General features: G+C 41.1%; 2 protein-coding genes and 1 long non-coding RNA gene across 3 annotated transcripts in view; 2 read left to right on the top strand and 1 right to left on the bottom strand.

Annotated features, from left to right (window-relative positions):
* The window catches only part of LOC148888601 (uncharacterized), a 33303-nt gene extending 32258 nt beyond the window's left edge, over positions 1 to 1045 (top strand). The window contains exon 3 of the long non-coding RNA XR_016117233.1: positions 525 to 1045. This is a non-coding gene — a long non-coding RNA (uncharacterized LOC148888601). The remainder of the gene's footprint in view (positions 1 to 524) is intronic.
* The window catches only part of ift80 (intraflagellar transport 80 homolog (Chlamydomonas)), a 45670-nt gene extending 41433 nt beyond the window's left edge, over positions 1 to 4237 (bottom strand). Inside the window, exons 1-5 of the mRNA XM_089014455.1 lie at positions 3977 to 4237; positions 3745 to 3811; positions 3405 to 3628; positions 1515 to 1625; positions 1330 to 1398 (exon numbers count right to left, since the gene is read on the bottom strand). Coding sequence (XP_088870581.1) covers positions 1330 to 1398; positions 1515 to 1625; positions 3405 to 3628; positions 3745 to 3779 — 439 coding nt within the window. The 5' untranslated portion in view covers positions 3780 to 3811; positions 3977 to 4237. The remainder of the gene's footprint in view (positions 1 to 1329; positions 1399 to 1514; positions 1626 to 3404; positions 3629 to 3744; positions 3812 to 3976) is intronic.
* A 436-nt stretch (positions 4238 to 4673) lies between these two features.
* smc4 (structural maintenance of chromosomes 4) lies at positions 4674 to 26236 on the top strand. Its single transcript, XM_089014029.1, has 24 exons — positions 4674 to 4841; positions 5836 to 6061; positions 6702 to 6892; positions 7330 to 7521; positions 8619 to 8795; positions 10471 to 10635; positions 11467 to 11594; positions 11733 to 11873; positions 12173 to 12323; positions 14537 to 14701; positions 15650 to 15883; positions 15967 to 16152; positions 18441 to 18602; positions 18662 to 18887; positions 18978 to 19054; positions 20131 to 20283; positions 20362 to 20488; positions 21684 to 21873; positions 21971 to 22115; positions 23188 to 23361; positions 23436 to 23618; positions 24712 to 24944; positions 25682 to 25865; positions 25965 to 26236. The coding sequence occupies exons 2-24, from the start codon at positions 5893 to 5895 to the stop codon at positions 26127 to 26129; spliced, it is 3918 nt and encodes a 1305-aa protein (XP_088870155.1). The 5' UTR covers positions 4674 to 4841; positions 5836 to 5892; the 3' UTR covers positions 26130 to 26236.

The raw sequence follows: 26236 nt of genomic DNA, 5'->3' as shown, positions 1-26236 counted from the left end.
GAAACGATGGAGAGGCAAGTCAAACAGCAAGCAGCTATGCGAGAATGTGCAAAAAAACAGCCTAGCATTATTACATAATTATTATGTTTAAAATGATCACTCATCCAATGATTTGAAATAAATTATTACCAGATTTTCCGCAATATAATGCACTTTGGAGTATAAGGTGCATCTTCAATGAATGGCCTATTTTAAAACTCTTCATACAGAGGGCACACAGTATTATAAGGCACAAATAATAGAGGTGGTGGTGCCATGGTTACATTATGCATACAATCCAGAGAAAATGGCGGCCATCAGTAAGTGCTCTCACTAGCCTTGCTTTTTTTTGTTGTTTTTGGGTTTTATTTTGTCACTTTGTGTTGTTGTACGTCATGTGGAACGGATACGGATTGTTTTTCGGCATTTTTTGCCACAACATTCATCAAAGAGGAGACTGTGCTGAGCGGTTGAGCCTTTTCGGCAGCACGACTATGCCAGCACTGTTTTTGATTGGGCATTTTTCACCACCCCGCTTTGTTCAGCAAAGGTCGGTGCTGTTGGACAGTCTGTATCCAGATGGATGGATGGCCTGAAGAGACCGGGATGAGAAGAAAGGAGCGTCCGCGCAGTGCGCCGATGCCTATGTGGAACTGTCGAGGCTTGGAATTGAAGCGGATTTAAGTGGGACGAGAGATGTGAAAAAAAATCTCTTTTCGTCAATGGATGCTACACCTTCGCGTTCGTTTTCAACATTTAGCTTGTAGCAGACGTGCACATTCCACCATGACGTCCCTGATCCACTGGTGAAAAGGACGCTTAGATCCTCCCCTTTTTCATCTACAACTGCTTCATACAAATAGGGTGCAGAAAGTTCTTAAGATTGAATGACTGTGTGTCTTTTGTGTTGTCACATTATTTGTTATTTTGATTTTTGTTGTTGTTTTAACTTCAAGATGGCTCCGCGAGTGCGGCTGCCTTTACAGCAGGTCCTGTATTTTGTTTTTCTAATTCTTCCTTTCCTTTCCCTTTCATAAATTTGCTGCTGTGAAATGCAACTATCTCCACTGCGAGACGAATAAAGGCTAATCCAATAGATGAAGCTATGCTAAAGAGAATACAATACAATACAGCTTTATTTATGTAGCGCTTTCCAAAGAACTGCACTTCTTTTGAAAGCTCTATGGAAGTGTAATGGAATATTAAGTACTGCATCCATGAAATCAAATTGTTGATCCATATATAAGCACTCTCAGCTTTTGAGAAAATTGGAATGATTTTAGGTGCCCGGAAAAGTGCAGATTTTTTTTTTTTTTTTTTTTTCAAGAAATCAGCATTCACCATCTTTACCTTGGGTAGCTAGTGTAGAACGCAGCATGCCACTTTTGGACCAGTTCTTGATCTGCCCATCTTCTCCAGCTAAATTGATATTAAGATTTGGAAAAAAAGGAATGGCATATTTTAACATCTCAATGTAAGGTTATACCTACGAATTATTGGATAAAAATCAGTTGTTAATCTTGTTTATCTGTTACCTGTGATGAGGGCAGTCCCATCGTGGTTCCACCTGCCTGCCAAAACAGCTCCTTTGTGAGCCTCAACACTTTTCTCAATGCGCCCAGTCTTGGACACAAGGTGGAACTTCCCTGCAGAGACAGCGGGATGTTAAAAGTTGGGTGTGCACAATTCCGACTCAAGATTGGGATGCATGAAGAAATTAAATGGGACTCCAGCAAATGAATGACTTCAGTTTTTCTTTCCTCTTTCATAAGTAAGAGTGCTTTTATATTTCAAACAAAAACAGCAGCATGGAAGATTTAATTTTCTCAAGGCTAAGTGACACTCAAAACATAAATGAGTGGAATTAGAGCTGGTTGAACAAGGGATTTTTTTGGGTGGGTGCATGGAAATCATGATGAAACCCGTGAACCAAAAATGTACTTTGTGGCATTGCACGCTCATAAATTTGGAGTTCTATATAATTTCCAATGGCCTTAATTTAAAAATAATATATCACAACACTCATTTCTAAATTTGGAATCAACTATTTTTTTTTATAACAAATGTGCATTGAAAAGCAGTCCACGTAGTTTTGATTCTACTTATCTCATGATGCATCTTTTCTGAAAGTTTCACTGCTTTATACAAAACACAAACACTTTGCTTTTCAATTATTGCCCCAAAGACTTTGTGGACAAAAATGGACATTTACCAAAGAAATCATAATAAATGTGTAATGTTGAGAATAACTGCAAAGTGTAATGATAACTTATTGGATATTTTATCCAAATTCAAAAATAAATTAAAGTGATGCTGAAACGAGGACAGAAATAAAACTGAAAACTGTAACAGTAAAATACAAAGTATGAGATGAGTTTTCGTGGCTCACTGGTCTGCCAGAGAAAATTGCTGCCTCAGTTTGGGGGTGTGCTTATGCAACCCGACACTGTTATTAGTATTGTGACCACATGTTGCCTGACATAATAGTACATCCACATTCTGTTTGTTTCTAATGCAGCCTGACGAGAGGCAGTGCTTGTTCTGTCATTTTACAAGACGGCTCAACACAGAAGTAGCACTGCAAGCGAAATAAAAACATTGACCATGTTAGCATGCTTTCCTCAAAGTCAAAGGGTTTTGGATTTGAATTTTGACTCAGACCCCTTGATGGAGTTGCACATTTCCTCATCCTTGTGTGGCTTCTTTTCATATGCATCAGAGTTAATTCAAGATTCGAAATGTTCCCTTTGTCCCAAAGTGTCCTGGAATGGGCTCAAGCTCACAAATGAGTATTGGCTCAACACAAAATGGATGGGTGGTCAAAATGTTTGCCTAATTACATCAGAGTACATTTTATTAAATGGACTGAATATTAGGAGCCATCTCATTATTAATCATCAAGAAAGCACACTTTTTGTCTCTTTTGGGGTGTAATTTATACCTGCCGTGCTGTTGAGAATTGTTAACATTACATTATTTGCTCCTACGATCTTTGTGAGGAGAAGCGGATCAGAAACCGGATGGATGGATGGATGGATGGATGGATGGATGGATGGATGGATGGATGGATGGATGGATGGATGGATGGATGGATGGATGGATGCACTGGAAATTTTTGAATTTTGATGAGCGATGGCAACAATTTCAAAATAAAGAATGCAAAAACACTGAAGGCAAATCGGAAAACACTTTCTCAAAATGTTTACCAGTTAACCCGTGTAAATGAGGCAAAATATGAATAGGCAGCTTCTTGCTTAACATGTCTCCCTCTCCCTTCCAGTTCTGAAGTTCAGGGTCCAAATCTCTGATCCAAATTTCAGTTGCAAGATTTGCAAATTCTCACAGTGTTTGTACGGCTGTTCTCCGGATACTGCAGTCTGTCACAAAAGATGAATGACTGGAAAGTTTTTTAAAAAATGACTTGCCATCAGTGCTGGTCAGCACAAAAATATCAGCTGACGTCTGCTTTTTGCCCCCAACTGTCTTGGGAAACCAGTGCAGGTCAATGGGGTAGAAGTCCTCTGGTAATTTGACCACCAGACTGGTCTCGTTGGTCAGAAGGTTCCACCTGAGGATCTGGTGGTCTTCACTGCAAGAGTACAACTCATCGGCTGTTGTCCAGCCAACGCAGCTTACTAATTCTTTATGTAAGGTACTATTAAGGAAAATGGTAAAATCACATTAGTAGAGCATAACATTCATTAACCACGCTTGCATTGGGACCTATTTGAGCGTTGTTTAATTATAATCAGAGAAAGGATATGTTTTGGCTCCTTCAGTAGCGATGTTTTCAATCGCATTGTAGACGTCTGTGTCGTTATTCCCAGTGATACTAGTTAAGAAAACACGTAAAGACAGCATGCTAACTTTCACAGCACGATCACACATATCACACGATATCCATTTAAAAGAACATGTTAGAAAGAAAAGGAGTGAAGTTGCTGCCGCGGAATTACGGTGTTGACAGTGGACGACACCGGCGTAGTTGCTACGTTACCTGACTGTTGCGAATACCAAATCCTCTTATGTTATTGAAGCCTCGGGTGTGACGTGATGCTAACGTTGGCGTGGTCTTCCGTTTAAAATGGCCATCGTTCCATCATTAAATAACTTAACCGAAGATAGCAGCCGATCCCAGAGTCACAACTAGTCCAGGAAAAAAAAAGTTGTACAGTCCAGCGGTCAAGTTTCCTGACTCAATTTCCACACATCTTGGGAGGCAGCCATTCATCTGGCTCAGTCTCACCGTCTGAAATCTCGCGAGACTTCAAAAGTACTTCCCTGACAACGTACATTTCGAAAAAGTGACACATGTACTGTATCTAAACTATATGTATCTAAATAAGAGTTGAATATAAAAACACACATAAAACAATAAAACATGAGTATATGAGGTGTAAGAAGGTCTCGGGTGTTAAATTTTAGCTCACATAACCAAGCGAACCTTTCACAGTAAACGAAGCAAGATCAAAGTTTTTAATCAGACAAGACGTGTAAAAAATGAATTTCAATCTCAATTTGTAGGTTTAAAGTGCGGCGGCGTTTCGAGTTTTCTGAACCAATGAATTTGGTTTGCGGAGGGAGCGCAAGGATGAGTTGGCTTCGTCCCCTTTTTTGAATTTTTTTCCCTTTGCGCAAGGCACCACGGTCCGTGGTGCCTTGCGTCAGTATATAACGAATGTGGTTCGACAGCTCAGTTTAGGCGCCATTTACAACTTGCACTTCTCCAAATCGAGAAGACGCTCGACATGTCACCGATCTGAATTTTCTGGATTATTTGTCACCTTTTTTTCATTCGCCGCTATTTTTCCCAAGCGACTTTTATACTGGGGGAGCGACTTTTAATCAAGATTTTGAGAAAGGTATACGAAGAAGCCCGCGAAAAATAACTTGGTGGCCGGGTTATGTCTATTTACTGAAATGCGTCAATTCAAGATCAGATTTTTGTTTATCCGACAACAGGTTTACATACTATAATCGGAACCGCTAATGCTTAATATTGACCTAGACTATTTTTTGTGCCAGACGATTTCGTGACTACGCCGAATGTAATTTTACGCGTACAAACTCATCTTAAAAGCAACACGGTGGTTTCCAGTTTAGCGAATGCCCGTGTTCTCTTAAAACAAACCACTTTGCCTCGGTTCGTGAGAATAAAAATTGTAGTCGAAATTTAACTTTTCATTCGTATTGTAATGTGCACAAAGTAAACAATTTTAAAATAACACTACTTCACCACCGATCTTTCCACGTCGTTTGTTTGCTCACATAGCCGCATAGCTAACTTTACATTCGCCGAGTGACTAAACGGTAACTGTAGCGACCTTAAAATAAAGTACTTACGTGGCAAAAAAAACGCATCCACAGATTCCACACTAGTTAGTATTTTCCAGAGGGACTCAAATCTCTGTTACTGGGGTAGCTTATCTAACACGTAGTGTGTAATTTAAGAGAACTGTGAAGTTGTTTGTTAAAGTTTGGACTGTACAGACTGCGAGTGAGTCGTCTCCACTTGAATAAAGATTGGGGAGTTTTGCCGCTTTTTATGTGTTGAAAAAAAGAACCGTTTCTTAAAGTAATCGTCAGCAAAGACATATACTGCTATTTTCTTCAGAAAATGTGGGTCGAGTGTTCGCTCGAGTTTTTACTGTTCCACCATAAGAGCAGGGAATTAAATGTATGTGCATGGCGAATATATTAAATAGTTTATCTCGTTCGTCTACTTTTACGAAAAGGTTGGAATTAAAGAAATTTATCTCAGGTGATACTTGGCCATCAAGGGACTTGGATGAAAAAAATGAGGGAGATTGACAGGCTCCGACCCCACTCACCGATATGTCGCTTTTTTTAAACCAGTGACCCCCCTCCTCCTCCTCATTCCACCACTACACCCAGTCCTTCAGACTTCAAATCATGCCATCTAAAAGTGCAAAGAGCTCGACTGCAGCCGCCGCCTCCAAGTCAGCAGGCGAAAAGGGGTCGCAGCCTCGGGATACCTCCTCCGAGGACGAACTGGACGAAACCCCCCGAGAAAGCCGCTCCAATGGCCAGGGAGAGGAGGCAGCACCGCCGCCGACAATTGGCAAGTAACAAAGGCTTGCTTTTTCTCCTTATGTGTATGCGTGTCTCAATCCCAAAACAAGTTGTGTTCACCCGGTGGCGTTTGTGGCCCAGTTGTGGGGCGTCAATGTTGTTTTTTGTCTATTCCTGGTCGTTCGTTATTGGAATGTCTGCTTTTGTACGTTGTTATGCGTTGTTAATCAATTAATGTTAATTTGAGGCGTCGAGTGTTCCAGGTTGACTGATAAGTTTGTTCACGTTCTTCTGACTTGGTAGTCGATAACGTGAGAGGCGTATATTTGTTATTATATGAATAATGTGTGATTGTAGTTTATGTCGATGCGACACTCGTAGATTTTTTTTGTGGGGGGGGTCGTTGTGTAGGGGTGGGGGGCTTCAGTGTTGGAAACAAAACAAGTTTGCCCCCCTTCCCAAACCGCCCCACGCCTCCAACAATTTTAGCCACTCATGTCACGAACACGTTAAAAGATAAACAGATCTAAGAGTGTTGTAGTTTCTATAACTTATTTGTATGTTGTTGTTTTTTTTTTTTGGGGGGGGGGGGGTACTGCGTTACCCCTCCCCCACCTGAAAGCGCTCCTTCGCGCTCAGAGTTGCAGAGTAGGGGGAATAAACGTAGTTTTTTTTTGCCTGTGCCACAGATCCGCGTGTCAGGGAGGCTGCCGAGGCAGTTGATAGCTGCTCTTTGGAGGAGATTCTCGGTAGCATCCCTCCACCCCCGCCCCCAGCCATGGCCAATGAGCCTGGCGCTCCCCGCCTCATGATAACGCATTTAGTCAATCGCAACTTCAAATCATATGAAGGAGAGCAGATTCTGGGGCCTTTTCACAAGGTATGACACAGAAAAAGCACACTTCTCTAACCGAGCCCCCTTGTGTGTGTGTGTGTGTGTGTTGACATTTGGAGTCAAGGTTAGTGTCTTTTGTAATGCAAATGTTCTTATTTGTAATGCTCGACTGAGAAAACTAGAGAATCATTTTACTCTGCAATTTTCTTAAAATGCGTTTAAACCGAAAATGTGCATTTTTAATTTGGTTTGCGCATCTCTAAAGTACTTCTCACTTGTCTGAATTTTCGCATGTTGTTTTTTCCATGTTTTCATCTAATTTGACCACTCACACACACACATGCACACAAAATATACTCTCCTGGTCACCCTATAATGTTTAAGCAAATGTCAAACAATAATTTGTATTTACAATTACTGTGCTTTATGTTTTATGTGATTAATACATCTAAGTTTATTTTTAACCCTTTCCTGTCCCGCAGCGTTTTTCCTGCATCATTGGTCCAAATGGAAGTGGCAAGTCCAATGTGATCGACTCCATGCTCTTTGTGTTTGGATACAGAGCTCAAAAAATCCGATCGAAAAAGCTGTCGGTGCTTATCCACAGTTCTGATAAGCACAAAGACATCCAAAGCTGTACCGTGGAGGTGCATTTTCAAAAAATTATTGATAAGGTATATAAATATATACAGAATGCTGCTTTCACAGTGCACACATATACTCTATTATTTCCAAAATTCTATCATATGGAGCATCAGGGGGATACATTAGTTTTAAATACAGTAAAGTCTCGTTATATCGATATCGGATATATCGATAGTCCCGGTTATATCGATACTATTTCTATGCACGCACGGAGAAAATTACATGCAAACAGGGTCGGATATATCGATAGTCCTGGTTATATCGATATTTTTTCGGACTCCCTTGAATATCGATATAACGAGACTTTACTGTACTTTCCACCCGAAGCAATTTCATAGAGTCAGTTTCTTTAAATTCAGATTGCCAAAGTCTCTGTACACAAATGACTGAACATGGACACATATCAATCAGGCAAGTGACATTTAACACCCACACACAGTAGCACACTATTCATACGGTGCTGTAGCCTTCCTATTAAAAAAAATAATCCCACGCAATATTTTCCCACGTTGGTTTTATTTAGGCTGTTTAATTGTAAGCATTGCCAAATATCACCAGGGTAGCCGTTTCAATTCAAAAATAATTATATTTCAAAAGACTTGAAAATGGAAAGTTATTTTTAAAATTAGCTTCTAGTTAATATTTTGTCTTCTGCAGTGTTTTTTGTCTATGAACACATTTCTGTTTTCTCAACATAAAGTAAAATAACATTAAATTACAATGTAATATGGTGTTTTATACTGTAATGCTTTAAACTTCTCATCTGATCACTTCCTGTTTGATGTTGCTCTTTCTTGAAACAACTCCCTTGGCTCTAAAGTGAAAGTTTAAAGTAAAATAAAAGAAATGATCACAATTCCAGCACGTAAAATATATATATATATTTTTTTTATTTGAGGGTTTAAATTAATTACACTTTAGCTGCTTTAAGCTCTGACGTCAGCATTATGCAAACCCCATTTGTCAATTGTCCCCAGGGTGAGTGAATCGATTGAAACATTTTTCTGAATTTAGCACTTTCAAGAGTTATGACGTGTGGAAGCTGTCTGGATTTCTCCTGAGCTGTTGTGCCCTAAACTACTGCGCGTCTTCTGCCCCTCCCCCCCCCCTTCTCTCTCTGAGTCAGGAAGGAGATGACTACGAAGTCATCCCCAACAGCAAGTTCTATGTTTCCAGGAGCGCCCACAAAGACAATACTTCGGCTTACTATATCAATGGCAAAAAAGCCACATTCAAAGAAGTGGGCATTTTGCTTCGAAGCCACGGTATCGACTTGGACCATAATAGATTTCTCATCCTCCAGGTAAAACATTTTATTTTCTTGTAGTAACCCTGACTTTTTTTTTCTAACTGGCTTGTGACATGACATTTTGTTTTGTTTCTTACTCGTATTCGTTTTTTTTTTCCTTGCTGTTTTTGTCATTGGGATGGACCTGTTGCTATTACAAAGAAGATGCCCTTAGAGTGCTATAGCAGCGCATCATGGTTTGATACAATATCCATAAAGTGCAAACCATTATTTGCTGCTTTAGAATTTTGAGGAAATGCATTTTTTTTAAGCTAGACGAGGATTTTTATAACCCCTTTTTTTCCCCCGTGGGAGGAATCTGAATGAATTAATTACAAGGTGGCGGTCAGCTTTCTCATCCTGTATCCGTCACGCTTTAGCAGCACGTAAATATTGGCGCGATAGATGAACCCCAGTATTAGCAGTGCTGCTTCAGTGTGGCTGGATCAAACACACTCGATCATTATTTAAAAAAAAAAATCACTTGAATTTTTTGTCAATGTAATTTATGGCCTTGTCATTTTTCGATATTTTATTTAAAATAATAAGAATACGATTCTTGCATAGTTAAACTGAGTTTGAAGCAGTTTGGCTGTCACACTTGTTGCTGTGATTGTGTTACACGTGTGTCCCGAGCATTGTTACTGATTAACCTGAGGCTCATGGGGTGATGCCTAATGTCAAGAGTAACACCAAATGGTTGATTTCAATATTTTGTCACTGTAATTGTAATTGTTTTACTTGCTGCATAAGTTTACGGTGAACACTCACTTTTTTTTTTGCCCTTGGTTGTGCTTTTTGTGGTTTGCTGCTGGTTACTTACACAAGTGTCTTGATCGTGTGTGTGTGTGTGTGTGTGTGTGTGTGTGTGTGTGTGTGTGTGTGTGTGTGTGTGTGTGTGTGTGTGTGTGTGTGAGATCCCTTCTGCTGTACTTGGGTGTTAGATTTTCAGCTCTTTTTTTTTTGACATGGCTGCATGTCTATGGGAAGAGGATTAGAATTGTTCTCCAAGGTCACTTTTCCAGGCCTGTTGCTCAGGAACAGCTCTCTATTTAGTGCACTGGTTAGACCAGGGTGACATGTTTTTTTTTTGTTTTTTTTTGTCTTTTGCTGGATCGTCTTTTTATTTTTACACATAAAAGTAAGATGTGAACCGCCCTCCCCCCGCTGCCTTTTCTTTTACATACAAAGAGCCATTGTTTTTTTTTTTGTGTGTTTTTTTTTTTACATCAAGATTGAATGTGTGTTTAGCTTGAAAATGATCTTACCCAAGGCTGTCCTTCTTCAAATGGATACAATTTAACTTGTAATCAGACATCGTCTTATACTGCAAAAATGTCCATGACACAGTTCTGGGACCTTGAAAAGAGGCTAGAATTAATTTACACATGGTTAGATAAGACCTTTGTTTCCCATCAAACATGTCAAAATATTTGTGTTTGTTACTTGTGATTAATAATAATAGTGATTCAATGATTAATGTGTATCATTATGAATTGTTCTCATTGTCACTAAATAGGGGGGGGGGGTTGTTTTTCTCTGATGCGGAAGTGTATACATCAGCATTTTGTGTGTGACTAAGTAACAAATTAGTTCAGAGAATAATTCTATTTCTATTTTGCTAAATTGTATTAATGATTATTGCAACTGGAGTCATCTTCTCAGATGTGTTTTCATTGCTGGGGCTCAGGGTGAGGTGGAGCAAATTGCCATGATGAAGCCCAAAGGTCAGACGGAGCATAGCGAGGGAATGCTGGAGTACCTGGAGGACATTATCGGCTCATGTCGTCTCAAGGAGCCCATCCAAACTTTGGCCCACAGAATTGAACTCCTGAATGAACAGAGAGGGGAGAAGGTGATTTTATCCACATTTGTTCTCTCAGTGTGTTTCTTGTTTAATATCGAGATGTGTGTGTGTGTGTGTGTGTGTGTGTGTGTGTGTGTGTGTGTGTGTGTGTGTGTGTGTGTGTGTGTGTGTGTGTGTTTAGATAGGACAAGCTGTGATTTATTTTTATTTTTTTTAAATACACTACATGTATTTTTTAATGTTTTATTTATTTTTGTCACTTGCTTTTCTATGACATGATGTAAACTACAGTAGAGCCTTCAAAGTTAACAGCCCCAAAATGTTAAGTTTGGAGTTGAGCAAAAATAATCACATTAATGAGGTACTAGTGAAAAGACTACAAGTGTAATGATAACTATAGAAACTTTGTTAGACAAGAATGGGTCTCACTGGCCAGTACATAAGCAATACAATTATTTACATTTCAGTAGCATAAACAAATTAAATATTTTTATTTAATTAAAGACAAAACATTAATTCCAGTAATGCTACAAGGTGACATGATCACCCTGCTAAAAACATTCAGGATATGTCAAGTGTCTTCAAACAGTGAGTAACGGTAGTCTTACTTTATTTCAGAGTGGTTAGCTTTTTATAGAACAGTGCCAGTTAAAAGAAAAACCCTTCAAAATGCCATCAAACGGTGACACTTTAAGTACGAATTCGTTCATGTTACAGTAAATCCTGTGGGATTAAATGTTTGATCTAGAACGCTGTCTCACACACATAACAGATTGTGTGGAACTCCGTCTTTTTCCGCTGTATTATTTTGTAAATATGCAGCGAATGCACATGATCTTGGGCTTGATCTTAAAGTGGTTCGTGTTCACACACCCTTAGCTCAACCGAGTCAAGCTTGTGGAGAAGGAAAAAAATGCTCTTGAGAAAGAAAAGAACAAAGCTGTGGAGTTTCTCACTTTAGAAAATGACATCTTCAAACACAAGAGTCGCCTCTGCCAATATTATGTGTAAGTACACCAGCACTTTTTGTCTTCCGCTTCAAACAATTCAGCGCAAGGCGGTAATTGCAAAATAAAAATATTGAATCATCAGGTGTAACTTCTCAATGCTACTTTTTCCCTTTCATATCTGATCCATTTTCTTAGTCATGATCTGCAAAAGCATGTGGCGGAAAAAGAGCAGAAAAAGAACAAGATATTAGAGGACACCAAAGAACTCACAGAGAAAACCGCTAAGATATCAGAAGAGATGGAGAAAAAGAATCAGGAGCTCAAAAATGTGGAGAAGTAAGACTTTTTTTTGGCATATTTGTTGAACTTTTGTGTCCCGCCCCGCCTATCTGTGTCTCTAATTTTAAGCTTGTCGTTCATGCTTGTTCTTGAGGAAGGAAAACTCAAAATCATAGTTCCATTTCTGTAAAATCTCACGGTACTTCATAAAATGTAAAACGTAATAAAAGCTGTAAATATTTGTGGCATTACCACTATCCATTAGAGTGCTTTTTTTTACCATTTCCTCTAAAATTGTATTGAGAGGAGGGGTACTGGCGTGAATGCCAAGTTCAAAACCAAGTTTGCTCCACCAGGGAACAGAACAAGATCAACAAGTACATTGAGACTCAGAAGGAGATGTTCACCCAGCTAGATTTGCAAGATGTTGAATTGCGCGAGAAGATCAAACACTCGAGAAGCAAGAGCAAGAAGTTGCAGAAGCAGCTGGAGAAAGATCAAGAAAAGGTGCGTACACCTTTTTTTTAAAAAATAGTTTTAATTCGGTTCTCGATTGATTCACCGGTGCTGGTGTATTATTGGTTTATTTTACTGTGAGTATTCAGGTCCACTGCAAGTGAGTAATTTTTGTGTTTATTCTAGAAACCGACAAAAGATGCAGATTTGCACGATGAGTCAAGCAGTGGTATTGTGTTCATTTTTATTTATTTATTTTTTATTTTTTTGCCCTCTGGCCAGCAGGCACAAAAAGCACTCAGACAATTTCCTGTTTGTGGGAACACAAATCATTCTAATTTTTGTAATGTTTTTAAATTAAATACACATCACTCAGAAAAATACACACTGGAACTATCATCTTATGTTTTGCTATTTTCTGTTGAAATAATCATTTTATTCCCCATCAATTTAATTATTTGATCAATGCACAATTTCTTTAGTAGAGCAGAACATATTCCCCTGTTATTAAAAAGAAAAAAGGTTAATTCTCTAAAAATGCAGAGTCATGGTTTATCCACTTTACAGTGACTTAAAAACAAATAAGGCTCCTTGGTGTAAACTAATTGCTTCATGGCTCCTGTTCAAGCTCCAGTCCATAAAAATGCAACATTTATATGCTGAGACTGTGCTTTAAATTGCCATATTTTTTTTCTGAGTTGGAAAACCGCAGAGTTCTTGTAAAAACAACGTAAAAACCGTTCAATGCTGTAAATCATATTGTCAAGCCAGTAAGAAAAAGCTCATCATAAGTATCCACTAGGGGGCTGTGAAGTGCCAGACAAGTGGACTCCTGTCCCCAACGTCATGGAAAAGACGCACAGAAACACACACTCGAACACAAAAAAGTGTCACATTGTATGCACATGTACTGTGGCGGTGCTATGGAGATGTGTTGATTTGAGGGACAAAGGGCTGGAAAACTCCTTGAGTGGTGTTTTGGTGCACACAAGTCAACTACGTCCTGGCTTGCGTTTCACTCCCCACAGCCACGTTCACATTTTCACCCTGTGTTAACTAACCCCATGCTCATAATACCCCACTCGAAGTGCCACGCATGATCTTAGGGATGCATCTGGGCCACACCCTTGCGCCATTTGCGCATTTTGACAGCCGCTGATGCAACTTTGGTACTCCACTGCGCCAGCACCGGCGGGCAAGTCTATTACGAATAGCGCATATTGCGACATGATCCGCACTACATATGACATACTTCTGTTAAAATAGCTGAAGAAACAAATTTAGTTAAACAGCAATTGAAAACTGTTCGTTTTCCTTCAGAGGTTTTAACTGGTCATCTGCCAACTTGCCTTACCGATATCGAGCCATAATCACCTTACATTTGTTTGAGTGCGTTCCAAAGGCGTGATAGAGGATTATTTCGGGTTTTTCCGTGATCCGCCGAAAGAGATAATCGAATAGTCATTTACCGATGGTGCATTGCAGTATTTACATTCAACGACATCATCTATGGGTGCAATATGGAGCGTGAGAACAGGAGTAAAACTCTAAAAGACATTTAAAACAGGCAGCAAACAAACGTATTCTGGTTTTTAAGAAACAATCTAATGTCTGCGGAGCATAGTGGCAAATTGTTGCTGCAGATTGGTGTTAATGATTTTAATTTAGTGGCTAATGGGAATTACTTCAGAGCTGTTGAGGCACCTTTGAAATCTTCAAATCAAAAAAAAATTTTTAAATACACACTAGTAAGAAATATTGCGCAAAGTCTGTTCTTGTCTTTGTCTAATATCGTAGAATATGAAAATAGCACAGTATTGATTGCGTAGTAACTAAAGAAAATAGAACATGTTTATTTTATGTATTAATAAAATATTTGACTTCAATTAAAATGTTTGATATACTATATTAGAAAAATACATTTGAGTCAAATTATTGTTTATTTGCAGAAATATTATGCTCGAGTGAATGTATTTTGGTTTATTTCAATCAGTTTTGTATGCTTCGGCAATCTAGTTAAATGGGGCCCATTCATTTTAGAATTTGCCCCCTTTTTCAGACACAAGGGGGCCAACTGAACCCCGTTTTAAATTTCCCAGATGCATCCCTGTGATCTGGGCTTGTGCCTTGCACTTCATCTATCTCTCCCTCTTTCTCGCTCTTTTTTTTAAAATTTTTAATAATATGAAAATATACATTATTACTGTTATTTTGTTCTGTCCTCCTGTCATTAAAAGCTGACTTTTAGTTTGGCCTCCTTTTAGCTGGAAGAGGTGCGCAATGTACCGACCAACAGTGAAAAGGCCATCTCAGAGGCCACAGCTCGCACGGGAGAACTGGAGAAGCAGAAAGGGAAGGAAGAGGAGAAACTCAAGGAGGTGATGGAGAGCCTAAAAGAAGAGACGAGTGGCTTGCAACAAGACAAAGAGGTATGGATAAGCAGCATTTCCTTTTACCCGTTTATTGCGGGAGATGCATTCCAGATTCACACACTTAAAGGACAACCGACACCATTTTTTGTTTCCTAACTGACATCAGAAAAACGTTTTATAGCATCTAAAATACCCAAAATATGCAGGTTGATATTTTTAGTCAAATGCAAAACACCAATAAAAATGAGTTAAAGTGTCCCAAAACTACTTCAAAATGACTTTGGAGATGCCGGGTTTCAGAAGGTCGCGCAACCTTGTTCGTGACGTCACGCCAGGACGTCTTGCCTTGCTCTAGAATCAAAACGGTGGCTTCAGATTCGGAGAAGAGGCTTTCTTGTTACTCATCCAGTTATGAATATGATTCAAATAGTTCTGAAGAGGAAAGCATAAATGTTTGCAATCGATTACAGAAGTCCTCTCGTATCAATTCGAACCGTCAGGACTACAATGTAGCGTCCCAGAAAATGCACAAGATAGCGCCCGAGCTCCGTTGGAAATGGGCTGATTTGTCTACTAGGAATTTGTGTCAACTCGTATCAAATAGTAGTCTTGGTGCAACACACAACGATTCACCATTGTGTTATTATTGCGTTTTCCTTCTAATTTCGTCATTAACACAAAGTTTTCAGACCAAACAAAGTACCCAAAATGAATTGTGTGTCGCTTTCTCGGTCAGCGGCGTTCAGACGTCACGTCAGGCATCGTCATCAACTCGAAAACAGGACTTCCGGAATATTCAGCGAGAGTCTTAAAACGTAAAATATAGCTAAGCTATATGCGGTGGAATCTTTGTAAAATACGCTCAGTAACAGTCATTTGAAGTGATTTTACAAATTATGGACACAGCTTGTCGATTGTCCTTTATGGTTTATGGTTTAGATTTTATGATACAGACGAAAAAAAAGCAAAAAAATTACCCCTCGTCTCTATGCTTCCTGTTGTCAGGCCAAAGAGAAAAATCTGATGGAGTTGAGTAAAGACGTAAACGAGACGCGCTCTCGTATGGACCTGGCGCAGTCTGAGATTGACATCTACCTGAGTCGCCACAACACGGCCGTAACACAGCTGAATTCTGCCAAACAAGCCCTTCAGACCACGTCGGACAAGCTGCAGGAGCGCCATGCCGCTATTAAAGAACTGGAAGTCAACATACCGAAAACCGAGAAAGAACTCGGGAAGGTGAATAAACCGTTGTAAGGCTTTCCTTTACGGTATGTAGGGGCAAAAAAAGACATACCAGAGTGTCCATTTTTTCTTTTCAGGACGAGGCAGAGCTGGGGCAGCTGACAAAGATGGATAACGAAACCCGTCACATCGTGAGAGAAATGAGACAGAAGGTGGATGAGGCCAAGACCTCCATGTCCTCCAACCGAAGTCGGGGCAAGGTCCTGGATGCTCTCATGCAGCAGAAGAAGAGTGGCAGAATTCCTGGTATTCTTGGAAGACTAGTAAGGAAAAAATGTTGTGCAACTTTAATTCCTGTAAGGGTTTTTTGTCTGACTGGCGATGACCTCCATGGAGACGATGGTTTATTGGAACACCAATAAAAACGACTTAAAGTGTCCAAAACCTGCAAATAAAAAATGAACCCGGAAGTGGCCAGTTTCAGAAGGTCCCGCCCCAAGACGTCTTGCCTTGCTGGAGAATCAAACCAATGGCTTCAGATTTGGAGAATATGCTTTCTTGTTACTCATCCAGTTATGAATATGATTCAAATAGTTCTGAAGAGGAAAGCATACATTTTGCAATCGATTAAAGAATTTATTCCGTGACATTTTGAGGCAGTGGGGGATGTAGCACTAAAAAAGAGGCAGAAAATAGCGACAAAGCTCCGTGTCTGGAATTAATCAGCCCCTTACACGGAGCTTTGTCGCCCTCTTCTGCCCCTTTTTGTTGCAACATGAAGTTTTCAGACCAAACAAGTACAGCAAAATTCATTGACGTGATGGAAGGACTGCTACAATGTGTCCTTTTTTTGGTCAGGGGCGTTCCTTCAGTGGCGTAGGGTGAGGACTCGTCGCCATTTCAAAAACACAACTTCCGGCATATTCAGCGCGAGTCTTAAAACGTAAAATATAGCTATATGCGGTGGAATCTTTGTAAAATACGCTCAGTAGAAGTCATTTGAAGCCATTTTACAAATTGTGGACACAACTTGTCCGGAGACGTCGGTTGTCCTTTAAATAGTAGGACCAACATCAATTATAGTTTTTCATTCTACAACTGAAAATAGTCAAAGCTCGCAGTCTGCGTTGACGAAATGTTGAGAATTTTATGTACACTTTTGTTTGAAGTAGGAAGCCAATAAGCAAATAGTGGTAGTTAACTTAGATGGACATTCAAGTGGCAAAGAACACATCTCGACTTGAAAATTCATTAAATGTATAGAGGAAAGATTTAACCCGACGCACATTCCGCTTTCTGTGTGCAGTCTATCAAACGGACACAAAAGTTAGAGCAAATCGGCTTGTGTGTACCTGGAGGAGCCTTAAAACATGCACCCACGCTGTGCGACCACATTAAATTTTTACGAGTGCATATTGGGAGGGAGGGCATTTGCGAGCATACTGGTGGCAGTTTTGAGCTCTGCATCTTATTTCATGAATAACTCAATTTTCTTGGTACATTCAAGACAAGTCCGGGTGCTTCTGTGCTCACCCCCTCCAAAAAAAAAAAATACTCCACCTCATGTTTTTCTTAAAAGTGGCTGTTCTCATCACTGCTCGCCTCTTCGGGGCAGGTTTTAAGAACCCACATGACTGGGACTGGCTGTGCTCTTAAATTTGATTAACTGTACCAAAAGTTTTACATTTGGTTGGTTTCAACTTGTGTATTCCCTGATTTAGCCCAAAACATTTTACAGTGATACCTCAGCTTACGAACTTAATTGGTTCCCAGAAAGTGTGTGTAATGTGAAAAGTGTGTCTTCCAAACATTAATTTCCCATAGGAAACCATTAAAAATGAGAATAATCCGTTTCCAGGTACCCACAAAACACAAATTTCTACTAAATAAGCCTTAAAACTACACACAATATACCTTATTTTACGTATAATAAATGTGCTATTGTATTGTAATTAAATAAATAAACTGTACTGTATAATAAAGTCGTTTTATTTACCATTGTGATGTTCGTTGATGTAGTTGCCTCTTGATGATATCAGAGTGAAGTTGCCGTGCTTTCTCGGCAATAATACTCTCACTCACACTGTCCCCCACCAGCTGCTTTTCGTTAATCCAAATCAACAGAAGTTTTCCACCCTCTTCTATTGCCTGAGATCGTTGCTTGGACAACACAGAAAAACACCCTTAGCCACACGTAGCAATGGTCGACTTAGCGTACTGGTACTGGGACGCTAAGTCACACAAACGCACACCTCGTTCGTGTTTCTCAATTATCTCCTTCTGCTCGACCGTAATTTAGTTTTTTGTCCTCTTTGGCTGAACACTAGCCTGTGGTGGGGTCTTTTTCTTTCTCAAAAGAGCAAAAGTATCCACTCGATAACAAACTACGTCTGCACTCAGAGAAAGGGGATGTGGTAAAGTAGTCCGCCAGCCATCGTGGCGCTCCGTGTGTTTCCCGAAAACTAGTTCATATGCCAAGATTATATTCTCGCAAATTTAATGTTCGTAAGGCGAAAAGTTTGTTAGCTAAAGCGTTCGTAAGCCAGGGTATCGCTGTACTTATATTTGCAGTGGCCCTGATGTCCATATGTTGATATTGATTGTTTTGTAGGGAGATCTGGGAGCCATTGATGAAAAATACGACGTGGCAATTTCCTCCAGTTGTGGCGCTTTGGATCACATTCTGGTGGACACCATCGACACAGCTCAGAAATGTGTCACATTTCTCAAAGAGCAGAACATCGGCGTGGCCACCTTCATTGGTCTTGACAAGGTAAATATGCTTTATCTGGAACTACTGCTTCTCGCACTGACCTCCTTTTCTCCCATCAGATGAAGATTTGGGAAAAAAACATGGGCTCGATCCGCACCCCTGAGGACAGCCCCCGTCTCTTTGACATGGTGAGAGTGAAGGATGCCAGCGTTCGCCCGGCCTTCTATTTTGCCTTGAGAGACACCCTGGTAGCCCAGGACATGGAGCAGGCTACGAGGATTGCCTTCCAGAGGGAGAAACGGTGGAGGGTGGTCACCCTCAAGGGCCAGATCATCGAGATGGCTGGTGTGTGGCCTACTCTTTCATTCCCAAACCTCAACTTATGTTCCTGATGACACTAATCTTCCTGTGTGCACAACTGTGTCCTCCCCGCAGGAACAATGACTGGCGGAGGAAGAGTAATGAAGGGCAGGATGGGCTCCTCTCTCAACACTGAGGTCTCTCAGAAGGAGGTGTGTACAAATTATTTGAATGTGTTCATCAAATCATCCAATACTATTTAAATAAATGCTGAAAGGACAACCGACACCTCCGGACAAGTTGCGTCCATAATTTGTAAAATCGCGGCGCGAGAGTGGCTGCCTTTCCAGCAGCTCATGTATTTTGTTTTTCTACTTTCCTTCCTTTTATCACTTTGCTGCTGTGAAATGTAAATTTCTCCACTGCGAGACTAATAAAGGCAAATCCAATCCAATCCAATCACTTCAAATGACTTCTACTGAGCGCATTTTACAAAGATGAATATTCAGGAAGTCTTGTTTTCGAGTTGATGATGATGATGCCCTACGTGACGTCACGGAGGGAACACCCATGACCGAGAAAGCGACACACAATGCATTTTGGGTACTTTTTTTCATCTGAAGACACCGTGTCGATCGCGAAATTAGAAGGAAAACTACATAAATAACGCGATGGTGAATCGTTGTGTGTCACAGCCAATTGCGGTAACACGCATGAAGGTGTAAGTTGACACAAATTCCCAACAGACAAATCAGCCCATTTCCAACGGCGCTAGGGCGCCATCTTGCGCATTTTCTGGGCGCTACTTTGGAGTCCATACGCCTCAAAATGCTACGGAACGACTTCTTTAATCGATTGCAAACATTTATGCTTTCCTCTTCAGAATTGAATCATATTCATAACTGGATGAGTAACAAGAAAGCATCTTCTCCGAATCTGAAGCCATTGTTTTGATTGTAGAGCAGTAGTTTTGGGACACTAACTCATTTTTATTGGTTTTTTGCATTTGACTAAAAATATCAGCCCGCGTGTTTTGGGTATTTTAGATGCTATAAAACGTTCTCCTGATGTCAGTTAGGAAACAAAAAAATTGTGTCGGTTGTCCTTTGAGGTACTTCAGCCGTATTTTGACACCTCTGTCAAAATATATTATGCAGTGCTTTTCTTTGGAAAACAATTTACTGTATGTTTTTGTTGAGAAATTTTCGCCCCTCAAAAAATGGATGATATAATGTGATCTGCAGGCCAAGTTCCGTTGTAGAACCTAACGACATGCGCATGTCCGCAGCTTGACAGCATGGAGATCAAGCTGAATGAAAACGTGACTAAGCTACAGGGCTGCCAGGAGAGAAAGCTGCAGCTGGAAGAGAAAGTCCAACGTTTCCACTCTCAGCTCCGTGACATGAAAAACACTCTGGAAAAATACGTCAACAGCATGACCGTGGGCAGCACAAAACTCTTGCCCCAAACGTAACGGGCGCCGTCTCCTCCAACGAGAGTCTCTCTTGATATCCGACAGAGTCTGGCTGACCAGAAGAATCACCTCAAGGTGCAGATGAAGGAACTGGAAGCCAATGTGCTGGCTGCTGCCCCGGACAAGACCAAACAGAAGCAGATGGAGAAGTCTCTGGAGGACTTCAAAAAAGGTGTGTGCAAATTCCTTTCAAACTTCCATTTTTGCCTACCGTGCCGCTAATACTCACGGCGATCACGGATGATCTAGACTCCGATCTCAACGACTTACAAGAAGGCTGGGATTTGAACAGTGAGGCATTGTTGCGAACAACTCCTGCGCCGAGCTGCCACCTTTCAACTACGGTGATACCTCGGTTTATGAACCCCTTGCCTTATGAACTTTTTCGGTTTACGAGCGTTAAATTTATAAGCTGCCACAATGAGTGATGTGTCGTTCACGAACGAGCCCGTTCTCCTAAAAGAAAATGGCAGCCGGCTTGTTTTGGTCCTCTATTCCCTGCCCCCAGTCGTCGGTTAAAGCCACGTGATTGGGCAAGAACACAGCAGTGAGGGGTGGGGGTTACAGACAGAGAGTGAAGCCCTTCTCCCAAAAAGAAAATGGCTGCCAACATTTTTTTTTGTCCTCTATTCCCCGCCCCCAGGCTTCGGTTAAAGCCACGTGATTGGTCAAGAACGCAGCAGTGACGGGAGGTGGTTTAAACACTAAAGAAACAGGCAGACGACAGAGAGTGACAAAATGGATAGAAAACAGTGAAATTTGGATTCGTTTAAACTTTGATAGTTCAAAGCCAAAGTGTACACTGCAAGGTTAAAATATCCCATCAATCAGGCTCCACAAATAACCCGCACAAGCCATCCGCACAATTTGAAAAGAACATATAAGCAAGAGAACCAGCTATTAATGAAGTTTCTAGTGTGTCTGCCTGCATCTGTTGCTGTTGCAATATCACAACTTCCAAGAAGTACAACCCAGAGCTCCTTGAGACACGTTATGCAAAAAAGCCATCAACGACCAACACAAAGGTAAATAAAACAAACTTTATTATTTTGCCAAAAGAGGCGGGAATTCTCTTAAGCACGGATTAGTGTGACATTTTACGCTCGTGCGTCGGCCCCCCGTAACGTCGAAAGCAAATGTCATGGAAGTCTTATTATATATTAGATATATTCGGTACATATTTTTAAAAAAAAAAAAACGTGCATTGAAAGTGCAAATGGGTTTTGAAAAATGAACAGAAATCGATGGCAGATAATTATGATAGATGTTTGACAACATACCGGTTGCAGATATGATGTTGTCCAGTCTTGGCCACCTGTTGGGCAAGAAAGCCTGGATGTTGAGTAAGCCTGGATGTTCCTCCGCAGCTTTCGACGCAGCATCCAGTAAAGCCGGAAAGGTTGAAAACGAGGTGAAGAGGCTTCATAACCTGATTGTGGAAATCACCAGTCACAAGCTGAAGGCTCAGCAGGACAAGCTGGACAAGATCAACAAAGCCCTCGACGAATGTTCCTCCACCATCACCAAAGCGAAAGTCGCCATCAAGACGGCAGACCGGTGAGCGAGGCTCCTCTGCGCCGAAGACCGCGGACCGCCCGCCCGCCCGTCCGTCCGTTCTCGACTTCATGTTGGAGCACTTGTCGTGTCTGTGCAGCAACCTGAAGAAGTGTGAGGACGGCGTGACTCGCTTGCAGAGCGAGCTGGAGGACAACGGCAAGTCTTTGGCGGCATTCGCGGAGCAACTGAAGAAACTGGAGAACGAGGCGGGAGAGGTCATGAAAGCTTGTCAAGAAGCTGAGGTCAGAGCGTGTCCTATTTATTGATGTAGTCTTTATGTATTTTTAAGATGTAAAAATTAGGTTTATGCTAAATGAAACGCTAATGAACGATGGTGTCGACAAACCACTGGTCAGACCTCTTATTTCCCTTTCACGAGGGGGCAGCATTTGCCTTTTGTACAGCGGCTCCCATTTCAAGCTCAGATAACTCCAGATCCATATAATTTAGGAATCAACTAGATTGTTTTACGTCACTGTCAGAATCAAAAAGCCTTTAACTCATTCACTGCCTTTCACAAATTTATTCGGGAATTAAACATATGACGAGCACCATACCCAAATTTATTTGGGTTTTCTTTTTTCATGCTTGGGTGCCGATAAAGCACTGGCCATGGTCTCTGGCAATGTTTTTTTCTTTTCCACAAGGGGGCAGAACATCCCCTTTTTCCATTTTAGCGCTTTTTTTTCCATCTTTAGCTGTTATTAAATTGCTATATAAATCAATATACAGTAAAGTCTCGTTATATCGATATTCTCGGAGTCGGAAAAAAATATCGATATAACCGGACTATCGATATATCCGATCCTGCGGCATGTAAATTTTCTCCTTGCGTTCATCGAAATAGTATCGTAATAAGCAGTACTATCGATATAACGAGACTTTACTGTATATGTATTGCATTGTATTTTGGGCAGCCGCTCTCATTTCAAGCTCATATAACTCCAGACCCATATCATTTAGGAATGAACTATTTTTTTTTTTTCAAACGAAAGAAGAGAGTCTAAGGTTTCTTACACTTTATTGAATATTTATGTAGTCCTAAAACGGAATATTCTGTGGGTCCTGGAATTTGAGTGAAAATGACAAAAACCCTGGCACTGGAGTGGACACATTTTCACACGTCTGGCAATGAATTAGTCAATACTTCATCTTGAATGTGATATCTTTTCCCTGAAATCACCCCCGATTGCCATTACCGCCTTGCACTATTTATTTATTTTTTGTACGTTGGGGAAACCCCCTGCCTATTTAGTTGGTCCATCACATGGAACTAGCGGCATTTACGACTAAATGACCCTCCTTGTTTTCCAGGCGGCGCTCCCTGAGGTGAAGCAACAGCACCAGACCGTGATGCAGGAGATAAATGTCTTACAAAAGCAGGATCACGCCTTACAAGAAGAGTCCCTGAGCGTGCGGCTACGCGTGGAGCAGATCGAGGCGGCCGTCAGCGAACACAAGAACAAGATGAAACATTGGCAGAAGGAGGTTAGGCGCCCGCCTCAGCGCGCCGGAATCAACGCTGGCGGTAACGCGCTATCGGCTGCCGATTGTGCCATTAGGCCTCAAAGCTCTCACTCCACGCCGTGGAGGGTACGCCCAATGAGGAGTTACCCGTCCTCACGCCCGAGGAGCTCGACAACATCGCAGACCCCAACATCATCAGCAGCAAGATGGTCACCTTGGAGACAAAGTGTGCCCAAATGAAGCCCAACTTGGGCGCCATCGCAGAGTATCAGAAGAAGGTACGAACGAGCGAAAGATTACGGGTGTCATTTGTCTCGCAATTGCATCTGTTGCCATTTTCTTCATTTCTCAAATGTTTGCGTGTATCTCATCAATAATTAACTCATTCACTGCCAGGCGTGCACAAAAATGTGTCCACTCCAGTGCCAGGGTTTTTGTCATTGTCACTCAAGTTCCAGGAGCCACAGAATATTGAGTTTTGGCACTATATAAACATTCAATGCAGCATAAGAAACCTTAGACTCTGTTCTTTCATCAGAAAAAAAATGGTAATTCCTAAATTATATGGGCCTGGAGTTATATGAGCTTGAAATGAGGGTGGCTGTCCAAAATACAATGCAATACATCGCTATTGGTTTATAATAATAGAATAATACATTTAATTTCTAAGCGCCTTTCAAAACTCAAGGTCACTTTACAGTCACATGATACGTTTTTTTTTCTGTGGGTGAGCAGCGGCAGCCGCACGCGCCAGCGTTCACTCAACACGGAAAGTAACTCAAATAGGTAGAAAGCTAGCTAATAGCTAGTCAGGTAGATAGTTAATAGCCAGCTAATAGATCACTGTCGTCTGCCTGTCTCTTGACTCTGGATTCTTGACCAATCACGTGGCTTTAACCGAAGACTGGGGACGGGGAATAGTGGACAAAAACAGTCACCTGCCATTTTGTTGTTAGAAGAACGACTCATCACTCGAATAAAGGTATTCTGATTCTGATCACTCATCGAGGCAGCTCCGTGTACGAAAAAAGTTCGTATGCCAAGGTAAAGTTCGTATCTTAAGGAAATAAAATTGCATAAATGTAACGTTTGTAAACCGAAAAGTTTGTAAGCCAAGGGGTTTGTAAACCGAGGTATCACTGTATTTCATCATGAGCCGTACATTACCTCTAAATCTTGATGTCGACGCCTTCATGACCTGGGGAACCCCTGTTGTGAAATCCGTCACTTCAAGGCAGGGAGTACGTTACTCGATATACAAATGGTCGTCCAAAATCAGCTGCGCGTGACCCTGTAAAGCAAAACTGTCCGGAAAAACGGAACGTTAGCATGATCCGATGGTTTTGTTTGTTTTTTTTTTTTTTCACACAGGAAGAGCAGTACCTCCAGCGCGTGGCCCAATTGGATGAGATCACCAACCAGCGGGCCAATTTCAAACTCGGCTACGAGAACCTGTGCAAACAACGCCTCAGCGAGTTCATGAGCGGCTTCAACGTGATTACCAACAAGCTAAAGGAGAACTACCAAATGCTAACACTTGGGGGCGATGCCGAGCTGGAGCTGGTGGATAGTCTGGACCCTTTCTCTGAGGGCATCATGTTCAGGTGGGTGTCATTGGTGGTATTGAATCGCCTTTTTTCCTTGTTTGACTTTGTGTGTGTGTGTGTTTGTATGACTAGCCTTGTGAGGACCACGAATATTTTATACCATACGTAGTGAGGACATTTTTGACCTTTTGGACGGTCCTCACAAGTTTTTCATTCTATAGGCTTCTAGAAGGTCTATATATGCATCTGTTAAAGTTTCAGAAAGGTCCTCACAAATTCACCCAAAATGATTTTTGGCGTGTATTTTCATTTTACTTGGATACACACACTTTTTACTCACTGTGTGTGTGTGTGGTTAATGAGAGGAAAAGGTTCATACCACAAAAAGTAAAACAATATTTCAACCAAATTCACAACAGGGGTGAGGACTTTGAATGGACCCATTCAGAAACCTCACTCCTGCTGTAATTTCAGTTTCAAGTCCACTTTTTTATTTCTTTGTTTTGAAAGAAGTTGAAGTAGGAAATGGGGTGGCGTTTAGTGTTCAAATGTAACACTAGTTCTTCCCTTAACTTATCAGCAACGGTGGTCCTTACTTCTTAGCTGGAGTTATGCGGACCTCACAAAACCATTGAAACGGGAATCAGAATCAGAATCAGAATACCTTTATTCGTCCCGCAATGGGGAAATTTGCAGTCCACAGCAGCAATTGAAGAGGGATTGGGGTGGGAGTGAAAGGATAGAAAACAAGATATTCTAAGCATAACAAAATAAAATGTGTGTGTGTGTGATAGTGTGCGACCTCCAAGGAAAAGCTGGAAAAAGATCTTCAACCTGTCAGGAGGAGAGAAGACCCTCAGCTCTCTGGCATTGGTGTTCGCCCTGCACCACTATAAACCCACGCCGCTCTACTTCATGGATGAGATTGACGCCGCCTTGGATTTCAAAAACGTTTCCATCGTGGCATGTTACATCTACGTGAGTACCAAGATAGACATTTTTCTAAACTGACCTTGAAAGCACCACGTTGACTACAGCTCACAGCTGGGTTTTTTTTTTTTTTGCGTTCACCCGCAGGAGCAAACCAAGAACGCTCAGTTCATCGTCATCTCGCTGAGGAACAACATGTTTGAGATTGCAGACCGGCTCATCGGTATCTACAAGACATACAACACCACCAAAAGTGTCACCACCAACCCCAAGACTATCGTGTTGAAAGAGATCGACGCCGCAACCGCCTAAAAATCTCACTTTCCTGCCTGCTCACGTCTAAATTATGTGTCCTGTTTGATGATGTGCTGGTATTTTATATTTATCAAGATTCAATAAAGAAATTGTAATTCACATGA

This window comes from Hippocampus bargibanti, linkage group LG14 (assembly GCF_051943395.1).
Source record: "Hippocampus bargibanti isolate YZ-2025 linkage group LG14, ASM5194339v1, whole genome shotgun sequence".
Classification (NCBI taxonomy): domain Eukaryota; kingdom Metazoa; phylum Chordata; class Actinopteri; order Syngnathiformes; family Syngnathidae; genus Hippocampus; species Hippocampus bargibanti.
Note: the sequence above shows the minus strand (reverse complement) of the source record. Positions and strands in the feature narration are given on the sequence as shown.